Consider the following 14,677-nt stretch of genomic DNA (forward strand, 5'->3'; position numbering starts at 1 on the left):
AGTGTGCTGTAACCATTGAATCCACAGGGTAATTTCTAACTCTTTTTGATAGTTTTAAGACAACTGGAGAATGATTGGAATTAAGGAATTTTTGTATCTTGATAACTCAAAGCATAAACAGGCCGTTAATTCCCCCCTACCTCCCGGCCTTGGATTAGTCTTCCTTATGGTATTAAATAATTCAGACACTAGACAAGGAAAAATCAGTGCACTGTCATACCAGGTCCCCTTCACAGGACGACAAATTCTTTGATCTGAGCTGCTCATTTTTATTTTGTCAGCAACTCCTTCTCCAAGTACATTATGGCAGTGGATTTGCACTTGCCATGATCTGGGAGAGATTGCGATAAAGAGTGCTCAGCTCCCACTCTTCTCTACTTGGAAAGGATTGTGAGATCCACCTTAAAGCAAGTGCAGTGGATTTTGTCAGGTGGGTGGGCATTATATTCTTGACAGGTGGATTCTTCTACCCAGATGTTAAAGTTAGCCTGGGAGTGGGGACAGATAAAATTTCCCCACTTGTTTAAGTTATTTCCAGCAATCCTCCTCTGGTGGGAGATTCAACATTTGCACAGTTACATTTTCAGGTTCTTCAGAATTCTGAAAGGTAGTAGCTCATGGTGTTTGTGTCCAGTATTTTTATGCTGCAACTGTATTGCCGTAGCTGGTGATGGAGTGTAGTCTTTAAATATGTATATTTACTGGATACAGGCTTAAGAATAGATAGGATCTCCTTGGCCCATGTTCAGTGTTCTAACTAAATTATCAGGACTGCATTCAGATTGGGATGGGGATAGAACAAGCATGGATTGTATGCCATCATAAGCTCTTTGGAGGAAAGGCAAGGTACAGATATGACCAAAAAGAAAGATGGGGAAATGCCATCGACTGGAGAAGATCTTCTGTAGCTTTTCTGATCAGTAATGGTGTTGGATTTATAGCTGTCACTTTTCTTCCTGATGAATTATGCTGGTTTAGCATTCATTTCAGAGTGTACTGTATAAAGAAGGACCATAACTCTGTGGCAGAACATCTATGTTGCTTGCAGAGTGCCCCAAGTTCAACCTTTGGCATTTCCAGGTAAGGTTGCAAGAGATGGATGTCTGAAATCCCAGAAAGCTGCTGTCAGCCAGACTCAATATAAGGCAGCTTTCTATGTTCCTATAGTTTTGACCTGTTATTTTGGTGGGCAGACTAGATTTCTATCTTCACTTGATGTTTTCAGTTGCTACATTTGGGGTGAATTCCAGCGGAATTCAGTACTTTTCAATATTTTACAGCCAAAATTAGTCTTACTAGTCTTTAAGAGGCCACAAATGTATTTCAGGATAAACGATCTTGGGCAGTAAGCCATTTGGTAATATGAAAGAAGTCGTCATCTGTAAGCATTTACTAGACCTGAAGGTGCCATGAAACAATTAAGATGAACATATATGGTCATCCAAAGCTGTCTTGTGTTGAGTCAGACCTTTCATCTGTGTAGGTCAGTATGTCTTCAGTGGATCTCCAGATTTCAGACAGCTGCTTTTCACAGCCCTGCCTGCAGATACCTTCTGGTCTTTGCTCCCCAACTTCGCAAAACTTTATAAAATACGTGTCATTTAAGTGGGGCAAGCACTCCCTAGGACAAAGATCTCAATTCACATACAGACCACAACCATCCATCCAACAAGAAACAATTGATAGACACACTGTACCAAGCTTATATCGAAAAGGGTACCGGTCAAGTGATCTTATATATAATGATAGCACTAGCAGCAATGCAGTGCCCCCATACATAACCTACCCCAATAACATTCCTGTATGTTGGGAGAGACAAGGGCGACAAGAAAGATTTCTCTGTAGGGATGATACCTTTAACCCCTCACCGCTCCCAAAACCCTATGGCAGGAACTTCCATCCAAGATGGAATAAGTCTTCAACTAGGGAAGGGAAATTGACATTTAACCATTCCCATAAGAACCCACCATCAAAAAACTATGCATCCTCAAGACCAAATGCTGGTGATATAGCCAGCCATACTGGAGCTGGTGGTACAGAGAGACCACCTGAGAGCTCTCATTTCTGACTTAGTAGACCTCAGAAAGATCTTAATATCCTCACCTGGAATTTGGCATGGTGGGACAACAAGAAAGGAGATAAAGATTTAACTATGTTCCTGCAGAATGGGGGACTGACCACCTTTACCTCACTGGATCTGGCTGGGGAAATTAGTGTTGTGGAGTCGGATCTCCTTTATGAATATTTCTTGCCACTACAGTTTAATGCAGTGGCAGGAGGCCCATTTTTCTGTATTAACACTTACCTCCCATCACACACCCCTAGATACAAAGAGTAGGTTTGTATTCAGTGACCAGTTGTGAAAGCAAACAACCAAGTACAGTAGTTCACTATAATTCACCTTTCCAAGATGTAAAACTATGGTTTGGAGACAGCAACTCTGTCCAAGACCTTGCACTGAAGCCATATCAAAGATGGGAATTAGAACCAAGCAGGAGCTATTGGGGAGATGCAGCTGCATTTACCAGCCGCCTGGCACCAGCATCACTGCACATGAGTTGGAGGGGCAAGATGGTGAGAAGGTTAGTGCAGAGCAGGCACCCTAGTAGAGCCAATTGAGCACTCCTGCTCATTTTATACAGTGGTTCCGCTTCTTCCTCCTGGGCCGTGTCCAGAAAGTGGTGTTGGGGGATGAGTGTTCAGACCCCTGGGCTCTCACTTGTGGGGTGCCTCAGGGTTCCATCATCTCCCCCATGCTTTTTAACATCTACATGAAGCCACTGGGAGAGATCATCAGGGTGTTTGGGCTGGGTATTCATCAGTATTCGGATGATACCCAGCTCTACCTCCTTCGGAACCAGTGAAGGCGGTGAAGGTACTGTATGAGTGACAGCCTGGAGGTGGTTGGAGGATAGATGGCGGCTAATGGGTTGAGGTTGAGGTTGAATCCTGACAAGACAGAAGTACTGTTTTGGGGGGACAGGAGGTGGGTGGGTGTGGAGGATTCCCTGGTCCTGAATGGGGTAACTCTGCCCCTGAAGGACCAGGTGTGCAGCCTGGGAGTCATTTTGGACTCACAACTGTCCATGGAGGTGCAGGTCAATTCTGTGTCCAGGGCAGCTGTCTACCAGCTCCATCTGGTACGCAGGCTGAGGCCCTATCTGCCCGCGGACTGTCTCGCAGGAGTAGTGCATGCTCTGGCTATCTCCCGCTTGGACTGCTGCAATGCACTCTACGTGGGGCAACCTTTGAAGGTGACCTGGAAACTACAGCTAATCCAGAATGCGGCAGCTAGACTGGTGACTGGGAGCGGTCACCAAGACCACGTAACACCGGTCTTGAAAGACCTACATTGGCTCCCAGTACATTTCTGAGCACAATTCAAAGTGTTGGTGTTGACCTTTAAACCCCTAATAAACAGCCTTGGTCCAGTGTACCTGAAGGAGCGTCTCCACCCCCATTGTCCAACCCGGACACTGGGGTACAGTGCCGAGGGCCTTCTGGCCGTTCCCTCACTACAAGAAGCGAAGTTAAAGGGAACGAGGCAGAGGGCCTTCTCAGTATTGGTACCCGCCCTGTGGAACACCCTCCCATCAGATGTCAAAGAGATAAACAACTACCTGATGTTTAGAAGACATCTGAATGCAGCCCTGTTTAGGGAAGTTTTTAATGACTGATGTTTTAATGTATTTTTAATCTTTGTTGGAAGCCGCCCAGAGTCGCTGGGGAAACCCAGCCAGATGGGTGGGGTATAAATAATAAATGATTATGATTATGATTATTAACCAAGATAATCAAGAGTCTGGAAACTAAGCCTTGAAGGAGCTGGGCATGATTAGCCTGGAAAAGAGGAGATATGATCGCCATCTTCAAATATCTTAAGGGCTGTCACATGGAGGAGGGAGCCTCCTTCTCCTGCTCTGGAGGGTAGGACTCAAACCGTTGGTTCAAGCTGCAAGAAGGGATATTCTAGTTAAACATTTGGAAAAAACTTTCTGACAATAGGAGCTGTTCAGCAGTGGAACGAATTCCCATGAGAGGTGGTGGACTCTTCTTCCTTGGAAGGTTTTAAGCAGAGGTTGGATGGCCATCTGTCATGGATGCTTTAGCTGAGATTCCTTCATTGCAGGGAGTTGGACTAGAGGACCCTTGGGGTCGCTTCCAACTCTAAGATTCTTTGATTCTATGATTCTTGTCAGGAGGGCTTATGTAATAAGAGCTATAGCAGTGATGATTATGGGAGGTGCAGTGACTGTAATGTATGAAAGAGGTTGGTAGATTGTTGGTAGCGTTGACAGCAGTGCTTAGAGATCACAAATTGCCACCTGTGCTACAGTGTTATTGTTATTATCTCTGGGCAAAAGAGAGCACACAGAGTGCCTCTCAATTGTTGCATGCTAAGGCTGCCAGCCAACGTAATACAGTACTGTATTTCTTTTGTCTGATTTTGAAAATTTAAACACATGTTGCAAAACCTCATTAAGGGTGGCTTTTTGAGGAGCTCAAAGGAAGGCTCTCAGTCTACTACTACTACTATTACTACTACTAAATTTTTATTTATATCCCGCCCTCCCCAGCCGAAGCCTGGCTCAGGGCGGCTATAATCAAATGTTAAGCAAAAGCTTTCAGTTATATTTTGAACAAGGAGTGGGAGGTTCTTGCTGTGGATGTTTATGGGCAAAGATTCATATCACCCAGGTGAGAACCTGGGTGAGGAGGACAGAGGGGGGTGAAAGGTGTTAAATTGCTCAAAGGCCACTGAATGAGACAGTCTGTTGTCACCAAGTAGGGCCTGGGGCCTTCTTTTTGCAAGAAACACAGGGAAAGTGAGTGGGCTGTCAAAAGTAAAAAATGAGGTGGGAAGTGCTGCTAAGACCCATGGTGGTTTAAAGTCCTTATTTTTACTAGTTTTTTTTATAAAAACCCCCTCTTATCCTGTTTATTAAAGAAATCAATGAGAGCAGACTAAATTTCATAAAATGAATATTTCCTTTTGTTGTCTTTATGCCCAAACTTTACTAGTTTAATTTTTTTTGCCAGTATAATTATCTATACTTTATTATGCCATGCTTCTAACAATAGATGGTTCAAGTTCTTCCAGCATTTTGCAACTATAAATGCATTCCTACAAATAATAATATTAAGATTTACCTTATCTCTGGGATGTCAACATTTTGCTCACTATTTTTAAAAAAAATCCATCTGTGTTTCCTTTTACCATAAGACTATATTGTTTTCTTTTTATTTGCATTGTTTTGTTCCACTGTGAATAAAATAAGATGAAAAGCCATCTTTTAATGTTTCCTTCATCATCAATAGTAGAGAAATAATATGGAGTGTTCTGTTATTTCCTAAAACAGTAGTCTTCAGCTTTTCAGATCTGCGATCCACCTTTAACCCAAACATGCATTTGGGGAACCCATTTCTTACCGTATGTTTATATGGTGGTAGTGCTGCTGTTATTATCCACCTTAGATCAGGCCTTTGACCTGGTAATGGATCCTGACCTATCAGGTGTAGACCAGTGTGCTAATACATTGGAACTAAAATAAGTTCAAGTCCATCCATCAGTCCTGTGGAAGATCCAGGTTTAAAAGACAGAATGTTTATTTCAGTTATTGTGAATCAATTGATTAAATTGATTGATGCTTGTAGACTTAGATACAACTTAAGCTGCACTGAGGGGAGAGTCATTGAAAGTTCATTTTCATTAATAGTTTATATTTGTGTACTTTTAGTGTTTGAGTTTGAAGATACAGCATCTTGGTTATAACCATACTCCCAAATAGGCAGTAAGTTGTTCTGAAATGAGTGAAAGTCATGTATGAATGAATGAGGGAGGGAGCGAGCTGCATCTAACTTAATTGCTCCAAAGCACCTTGAACAAAGTTCTAACTGCAAATGACAAAATTAGGAACTGCAAATGAAAGAATACAAGAAATAAGTTGTTTTGTCCAGAGGCAGGACTAGGTAGGGTTGAGGCAGACTGTAAATGCATCTCTAATGTATCATAGGGTGTGTGTGCTTAAAGCAGCCATATACTTAAGCATTCACCTGGTAGCCATTGGTGGCAAGGAATCTCATCTGATAGGTGAGAGGGAGGCCGCAGTCTGGTCCCAGTGTGAAGCACATTTCGTGTACTCCATAAAAAAGTTAGGGGAGAATGGAATTGATTATAAAAAATAGTTATTTCAATGTGATGGGTTCGTGGGTTTGTTTGTTTGTTTGTTCATTTAGATACTTACCATGATTTCCTTTTTTTAAAAAATAATAGCTTGCAACAGTTATATATACACAATATAAACACATAATAATTAAGATTGCAAAAGGATTGCATTGGTGTTTCAAGGTTTTTGGCAGACCTTGGCTCCTTTTTTTGTTAATAGAAGTACAATTTCTCACAGCCGAAATCTGTGGTACTGGTACTATATTCAGAAAGTTCAGTTTTCTACCATTGTTACTGCCAAGAGAGCACCGCATAGTGCTCCGTGTAGTGGAGAGAAATGTATTTTGAGATAGGGAGACAGGCCCCAGAAAATACAATGTGTGCTTTGGCTAATCTGATTACAATTATAATTTTGTATAACTTTTTGTCAGTCCCTCTTTTTTTCTTAAAATTGAATTCAGACTTTTAATTCCAATTTCACTTTACAGTAGGACTAATTTCCCCAGAATGGTCAACAAGGACAATATCATTTAATGCAGAAAATTACCCAGTAACCATGTTGTTTTGCTCACAAAAGCTTGTTAAAAGTAACCAAGTGATTTCCTTCCCTCTTCCAATATACACTTATGATTCAAGTGAGGATTCTTAGCCAGGTTAGCAATTATGAGGCGGTGTCTTAATTCTGGATTAATTATTGTGGGATATAATTTCCAGTTGTGTTGGAAGGGTGATTGGCAAAGCATCTCATTTTGTCTCAGTCCTATTGAACCACCACCCTAGCATGCTGACTTGTATCCAAAGAATCTGCATTGGCAGGATCCAGAACTGGTTGGAGCAGCTCTGCTTCTGCCTCTGGATGAGTTTCAGTAAAATAGATGCAGGTATTAAAGCCATGATGTAGGTCACAAGCCTTTCCTGTATTCTGTATAGTACATAAAACAATGTTACTTCATGCTCACTGCCTCCCTCACAAGAAAATGTTTTTACAGGAAATCAATGTTGCTTTTGAATAAGGTGATTCCAAAGCACCTTGAGTGATTGTAGTGTGAGGTGAAAACTTCCTTTCCAGGGAATTTGATAGCTATGGATTCTTCCCTTTATTGGCACCAAGTTCTGCTTGCTTTTCCCAGCAACCAAGCTAGATCATACTAGAATCTGATGTCTCTTACATTTTGATGCAATGCACAACAGCATTTCCTTTTTTCACAAGCATTGCATCATTGTAGCTGTTACTACTTAATCCAGGCTCATGAGGCAATTTCAGCACCCATAGTTCATGCAGCTCATCAAAATGTGGGATAAAGGGGAGGAAATTTGTTTTGTTTTAAGCAAGTAACAATAGTAAATATTTAGCTCATGTTTTATCTGCAGAGTGTAATTACATCTGATATATAGTTTAACAACATTGTTACATTGCTTAAAACACAGAATAGTTTCTTTTTATCAGTTTCTCTGTTCCACAGTTTCATGGATTTACTAATTTTGGCTTGGGTTGGAGTCCTATTTTTTCAGCACCAAAACAAATCCCTATTTAGGGTGGTAAAAATGGAATTTACCCCTAACTCTTCAGTCTTGGAACTGAGTCTACAAGTTGGCCTCATTGCTGAAAGGGTCAGCTTGAGTTTGTACTGTTCTCCCCTCGTTCTCCCCATACCCTGCTTGTGTTACATCTTGACTGATTAATAGCTCTGGAGAACTCAGAAGCTTCCCACACCTTTGTGGCATTTTGGGTGAGCTCCCATTGCTCAGTCCCTGCTCCTGCCAACCTAGCAGTTCGAAAGCACGTCAAAGAGCAAGTAGATAAATAGGTACCGCTCCGGCGGGAAGGTAAACGGCGTTTCTGTGCGCTGCTCTGGTTCGCCAGAAGCGGCTTAGTCATGCTGGCCACATGACCCAGAAGCTGTACGTCGGCTACCTCAGCCAATAAAGCGAGATGAGCACCGCAACCCCAGTGTCGGTCACGACTGGACCTAATGGTCAGGGGTCCCTTTACCTTTAATAAAGGTATTACTCAACTTTTAGGAGCGTTTTTCTTATGGATCAATGCAGCTGCATTTGCTAGATCTTTATCTATCTATCTATCTATCATCTATCTATCTGTCTATCTACTGTATTAGCAGTTGTAAGACACGTACAGAGTCAATACTCATGATCATTAACTCAGATTGGAACCTTCATTCCTTATATTCACACATTATAAAAGCTGTGTGGGGGTGCACTCTGATTGTGCATACATTAAAGAGATTAGATTATTTTTATAAGAAAGTATTATATATTAAGTAAGCATAGAAACATGCATTTGTGGACATTCAGAATTTCATTCCTGCTCGGAGGTGGGGTTTGTTGGTATTTTTTATGTGTGAAGTAAATACCACTTTTTGGTGTACTAATTTGTTTGACTCCTGGATGGCAGTACTTCATTCAGCCCTTTGCTTTAATTCACCGAGTTTTCCTGTCATTCAAACTCTGTTAATTTCTCTGAGCCTTGCAGTAAAAATCTGTGCATAGCTGCTGATTTGTTAGGTTGCACTCTTTCTCTCTTAAGAATGTCCTTTTTGGCTGCAATCCTATATCTTTTCCTTGGAATGATCCCTATTGAATACAGCTGAACTTCCAAGTAAACATGTATAGGATTGTGTAGCAAATGCACTGCTTCTTTGGTTTTTTTTCCATCTGGTGTAGTCTGGACTTTGTATTGTGCATTTCCCTTAGAAAATAAATGCTATGTTTAAAACACTGTTGAAGTTAGAAATATTCAGTGCTTACTCTATGAAGGTAGACAATGAGATAGTAATTCAGATTAGTTTTCCCATTAGTGTTTTGTTTCTTTGATTTGGTATGTTTTCTTGTAAATTTCATTTCTATGTCTCCTGCCCTATGGGACTTTAAAACGAAAAAAGTATGTGTGGCTGGAGATAAGAGCTTTTTTGAAACTTAGCTTCCAGCCACTGGCTGAACCAGGGGCAGCAACTGTCACGGAACTCTTGGGTCCAGCATTCTGACTTACCTGCTTAAGGAATAGTAGAGCAACTACCAGTTTTTTCCATTACTCTCCAGTATTCGAAAAACCAGTTGTGCTTAGCAGAGCAAGTGATTTATAAACTTTATGGTTACTGAGCCTTATCAAATCAAATTCTCCTGAACGACAATGTGCAGCCAACACCTTTGAGAAAGTGAGCCTCCCCCCGTTCCTCCATCATCAAAATCGTCTTGAGCAGCACTGGCTTGATCGATTTGGGTGCAGTAAAACTTTGGCTCTCTCCATTCATTTAGCATACTTCTCCCTCATGTTTAGTTAGTTGTTTGAATTATTCAGAGTTTTATGAAAGCTCTCTTGCAATTATTACAGTCCCCAAATTTGGTGATGGTTTTCCTAGGTGGGCAAAAAGATGCAGGCTATGTTTCTCATAACAGCAGTAATATGCTGTTGTGTAAATGTATTGGATATAACCTCTGAGGCTCTTATAGTGGTAAAAGCATGCATTTTCTTTTAGGAGCGAAAAACAAGTGAGTCTTAACTTGTCTGAGTAATATGGATTTCTCCCCCCCCCCCATTAAAAAAACAAAAGCTCATGTTCCTTGATTTGGTTGATTCCATCTTTGTAGAAAAGCCATACAAATTAGCAGTCATCTGGTTATCTGAAGGTAGTGATAGCTACTTCCGGGTGCTAGGAACATACCAGCTGGCAGCAGAACAGCATTTGCAGCCACTTAAACAGAACAGCAGTGTTATAGAGGCTGTTTACAGGGCTTTCTTAGTTGGGCTACAGGCTACTGGCCCCTGACTAGCACAGGAGAATCAGCCAAGCATGCAGAAAATGTCATAGCACTTACCATGTTAGTGGACAGTGCAGTGCAAAGTGCCTTGGATTAAAAAGGAATGGGAGTACCTTGGATTAAAAGGGAGACTGAATAGCCCCTCCTTGAAGCTTCCATAACTAGCTACAGTAGCACTCCCTGCTATACACATTTAGAAGAGGGCACACTATATTGGTTTGACCCAACTTAGCTGAGAGCTATTGGGAAGGAGTTTGTATAATTTCAGAAGCTGTTCCTGATTAGGGAACTTTATCTTGTATCTTGAGAACCACGGACGTTGTCTGGGTGGGTTAATCGCTTCTCTTGCAACTCTCTAGGTGATGTAGCTGATCATCAAGCTGGTTGGACACAATAGATAGATGTTAGGCCACTCTTTACCACTACATTTCTGCACTGGTAGGAACGATCTCCACCTGCCGTCACTTTTAAATCATCATGAGCCTACTCGAACTCTATGTCTTCAACTCAGGTGAGATCTTAATATCTGGCTTAAGCTTTGCAGAACTTTTGTTTGCAAAAGTACATAGAAAACCACATTAAGATGCTTTAGTCCTCCAATGCGATATTTGCAAACTGTGCAATTCCTGATGCCAGAGAGAATTCTGATCATTTTTTATGCAACAGATACACCCTCTCATGAGGGGGAAAATGCCCTCCCTTCTTTTGAAGTAGAGGAGCAGCAGATTTCTTTTGGAGAAACTGAAAAAAATGCAATACTACTTTTTTTAGCACTCTTTTAGATGTTGAAAGCCACACTGTTACTCTAAGAATATTAAGTGCATTATGTATCACTTGGTTTACCATAAAGTTATCATGTCTGATATTTTTAAAATACAGCTTATTCAGACAGTACTTACAGATTTAATTTATTAAGGTTTTGTTACACCTGGATGTAGAAGCTGCTACACTGTAAGGAACCTAGCATCCCTTTGGTTTTGCCAGTTTATGAGGACAAGGCAAAAACAATAAGAATAGAAACCTTCAACGTTATAGTAAAACAAATTGTTGTGTCTCCTCCAGTCCTCCTGTCAAGCAGGTAGAAAGCATGCATTTCCATAAAAAGAACTGGGGGAAAGAGGGGAAGGGAAACAAAAATCAATGAACACTACATGATATTTAGTCTTTTTCTAAGCTATCACTATCAGTTTCTCTTTTCTCATATTTGTCATCATATTTATCATGGACTTTGAAAAACTGAAAATCTGCCCAGATCGAAACTAGCTTCTACCCTTTCATATGCCAGTTTATTTCTTGATTTGGTGCATTTCCAACATACATCAATTTCTTTCACATGCTGCAGAAGATGGAGGAATTTGAAGTAGGTAAGAAGCAAGAGGAGTCAGAGACCGTATTGTGCACAGGCCTAACCACTATGTTGCAGGAGGGATGCGTTTGGCAGAATCCCAGACTGCATCTGTTGGCCAAATACCTGAATATGTTCTGTATTCTGCAACATCTGACAGTACCGTTCCAATATCAAGCCCTCAGTATGCTGCTTGCTTTGTAATCCACTCAAAATGCAGAAGCAGTGCTATTATAACTTCAACTTTGAGAGTTATACTCTTATTGTACAGCTCAAGACCTACTTGTCCTCAATGTACAGGAATTGTCTTCCTGTTGCACAGTTTTGGAAATCATTTTGAGTGAGCAAATATCTGAACACCTTGTCTTAAATATTTAATAATCTAATTATTCTCAATTTATTCCAATTTTTCAGAAAAAAACAAAAAAGGCTTTAACAAAAATGGGAATCCCCCCCCCCCGGCCCTCACATCTCTAGGTGAAAATGTTAATTTTAAAATGATTTGCTGTACTTCACTTGAGTATATCTCTGGAGGATATATTTTTATTCCCATGACAGACATTTAAATGTAAGTGACAAGACTTTGGCACACCATTGTGAAACTAAGATAATCCTTAAGTGTCCTAGGGGTTGCAAGCACATATTTTGCTGTAGATGGGCTGCTATGGTGGGAAAGGGGTTGGTAGAAATGGATATATAGGGATGAGAGGTTTTAAGTAACTAGCCTCTAGGGAGCTCTTGGCCACCACCTGGTCCTAGTTGCATGCCTATAGATTTTGGATGAGGATCCTTTTGAAGACTCTTGTCCCCTCCCCCTTTCTGCCACACCAAAAGCTCTGTTGGTAATGCATTGGTCCATTTTCACCCTATTTACGTGTGGATCTGTATTGGACTGGTTGCAGGAGAAACTCCTGTGGCAACCATCATGTTTATAAAACTTATTTTTCAATAACAAGCTTTTCTTTTAGTTAAGTAGGAAGACTTGTATCTCAGGACAACTAATTTCCAGCCCTGGAAATACAGTTCAGATTTCTAAATGATCTTGAGAGTCACATACAAGCAGGTGCCTGGGATTTTACTTGAATTCCAGTGCCTTCTTTCAATTACAGTGGTACCTCGGGTTAAGAACTTAATTCGTTCCGGAATTAAGTCCCCCCCCCCCCCAAGTATGCAGCCAGGAGCAGCGAGGAATGGAGTGGCTTATTCGGGTATTTTTTTCCCTCCCCCTCTCCATCTTTAAAGGTGTGGCTTGTATTCTGTATTCTGATGAAGCTTATTTTCGTGCCAATATGGTACATGGATAACAGTGTGTGTGTGTGGGGGGTGATAGAGAAAAGACAAAGCACATTTTTATACAAGTGTTCACAAAAAAAATTGTTGCTTGGGCCAGGCATAGCTTTGTTTAGCACCGAGCGTAAACATTTCTTTGACTATATATAGTTTTCCTTTGCAGTCTGAGTTTGAATCTGTTATGCAGAAGGCTTCAAAAGAAGGAAGATCAGGGACAGATCCAGACCAAACACTCAAAACACATCCAATTCACGTTTAAAGCACATGACGCCTACCAAAGAATCCAGGAAACTGTGTTTTTCCACATTACAAATTCCCAGCATGCTTAACAAAGTACAGTTTCCATGATCCTTGGGAAGGGTGTGGAAGTCATGTGCTTTAAATGTGCATTGGACATCCTTTAAATATATGGTGTGGATCTGCCCCCAGTTGACAATCCACATTTGCAGGCTGGCCTGGAGAATTTAGCACTTCCACAGCCATAGACATTTGGTTTCAGTGTTGGTTTTATTACATTAGTATAGATTTGAGCTTAAAAAACTCATCTTTTTTGCTTTGCTCTGCAACAACTTGAATCTGCATGAAGAAAGTAGGCAGTATCTGTGTGGTCAGAGAATGCATGTAACAGATCTACATTATTGAAATCTCTTAAAGCAAATCATTGGACTTGAACAACTCACCCCCAACTCCCACTGGTGTTTTGAGGGGCATGCATCAGTCTATTGAAAGGGACAATTATTCTGGCATGCCACTGAATGCAATAGTGCACACATGTTCACTACCATAATTTTGTTGCATCACACTTGGATGGTAAATACCAGTTTGGCCTTCCACTCCACTTGATTCCCATCTCTGCAAAGTGTTTTGGTCTTGCATATCATAAAATGGCTTATTCAGAGCTCTGTGGTAGAACAATATTTGGTTTGGGTCAGGGGCAGGAGATGTTTTAAATGGGAAAGTGCCTCTGGGATATATGAGCTTAACTACCCCCCACTTCTTTCCCAAGTCTTGTATTTAGGCTTCTGTGCTCTCCTGATGTTTCAGGGATTTATGGTGGATCTTTATTAAATCATTGCTTTCAAAGAGTTTTCAAATTCCTTTTTATTCTCACGGCTATGCTGTGAGGAAGGTGGAGCTGTAGACATTATTGGCATTTTGTATAGGTTTGGATGCTGAAGGCTCACGACGTCACCCAGAAGCCAAGCTTTTTATGCATTGAAGCACAGAAAACATGCTCAGTCTATGTATTTTAAACTGGTTCCATTTGCAGGGTGCACAAATCAGGTGAATACCTCTAGTTATCTAACCAAACGTTGAGTTTCTAGGTGTTGTTTTACGGGGAGCACATCCTCTTAAAATGAAGGTGCATGCTAAGTCATTGCAGGGTATTAAACCTGGGTGGAAGGAAAGTAATCTGTCTAATTGTGACAGCAACAATAAATGTTCACTCACAGGCAGGACTCAGCAACACCCATTCTGTGAGGAAATATTTCTTAAGATTATAGATCTTGGAGTTGTGCTACCAGAGAAAAACTGACTTGAAGTGGACACTCTTAGGAAGTAAGCTTTTAGCATTGCAGACTAACCTGGAAGCCTTTCCAGAGCAGGAAGATGCAGCAGGTGGATTGTGTAATGAGTGAGGTCTAGAGCTGGTGAAGACTTACGTGCCAGACTACCATTCATGTTAAGCATGCATTTTTAAAAGCTGTTCACAGAAGCTGCCTTCTCTTCAGAAAAAACAGCTGGATTGGGACTGTAGCATGGGTGAAGTAGAACTTTTACCCTTTCATCCTGTACCATTTTATCACTAAAAATAGCCATCCCAAGGACAAACCACTCTTGATGTGTTCTGGATGTAGATCAGAGGCCTCCTTGGCTGCTTTTTCCTAAAAGCCACCTATTCTAAGCATACTTAAAGGGGGAGGCAAGCACCAATGCATCTTGTTTAAAAACAACAACACCTCTCTCTCATTCAAACGTACAAAAAAGGTTACAAAAACAGTTCATGAAAAGGAAATGGTCGCAGTCCATAATTAATACAGCCTAAAAGATTTTAAAATGTGTCCTTAGCACTGTGTGTATGTTGTCTCTAAGACTTC

General features: G+C 41.0%; 1 protein-coding gene across 9 annotated transcripts in view; it reads left to right on the top strand.

Moving 5' to 3' along the window:
- The window catches only part of USP7 (ubiquitin specific peptidase 7), an 84,214-nt gene that overhangs the window by 27,722 nt on the left and 41,815 nt on the right, over positions 1–14,677 (top strand). For 3 of the 9 annotated variants that reach the window (XM_083414085.1, XM_083414089.1, XM_083414087.1), the window contains one exon: positions 10,303–10,454. The exons of 4 other annotated variants lie outside the window; for them this stretch is intronic. In XM_083414085.1, the coding sequence (XP_083270211.1) occupies positions 10,421–10,454 (34 nt within the window). In that variant the 5' untranslated portion in view covers positions 10,303–10,420. Of the gene's footprint in view, positions 1–9,163; positions 9,340–10,302; positions 10,455–14,677 lie in introns of those variants that run through there. 2 more of the 9 variants (XM_083414090.1, XM_083414086.1) reach the window with 2 other exon arrangements.

This window comes from Podarcis tiliguerta (genome assembly GCF_965153285.1).
Source record: "Podarcis tiliguerta genome assembly, chromosome: 14".
Taxonomy (NCBI): Eukaryota; Metazoa; Chordata; class Lepidosauria; order Squamata; family Lacertidae; genus Podarcis; species Podarcis tiliguerta.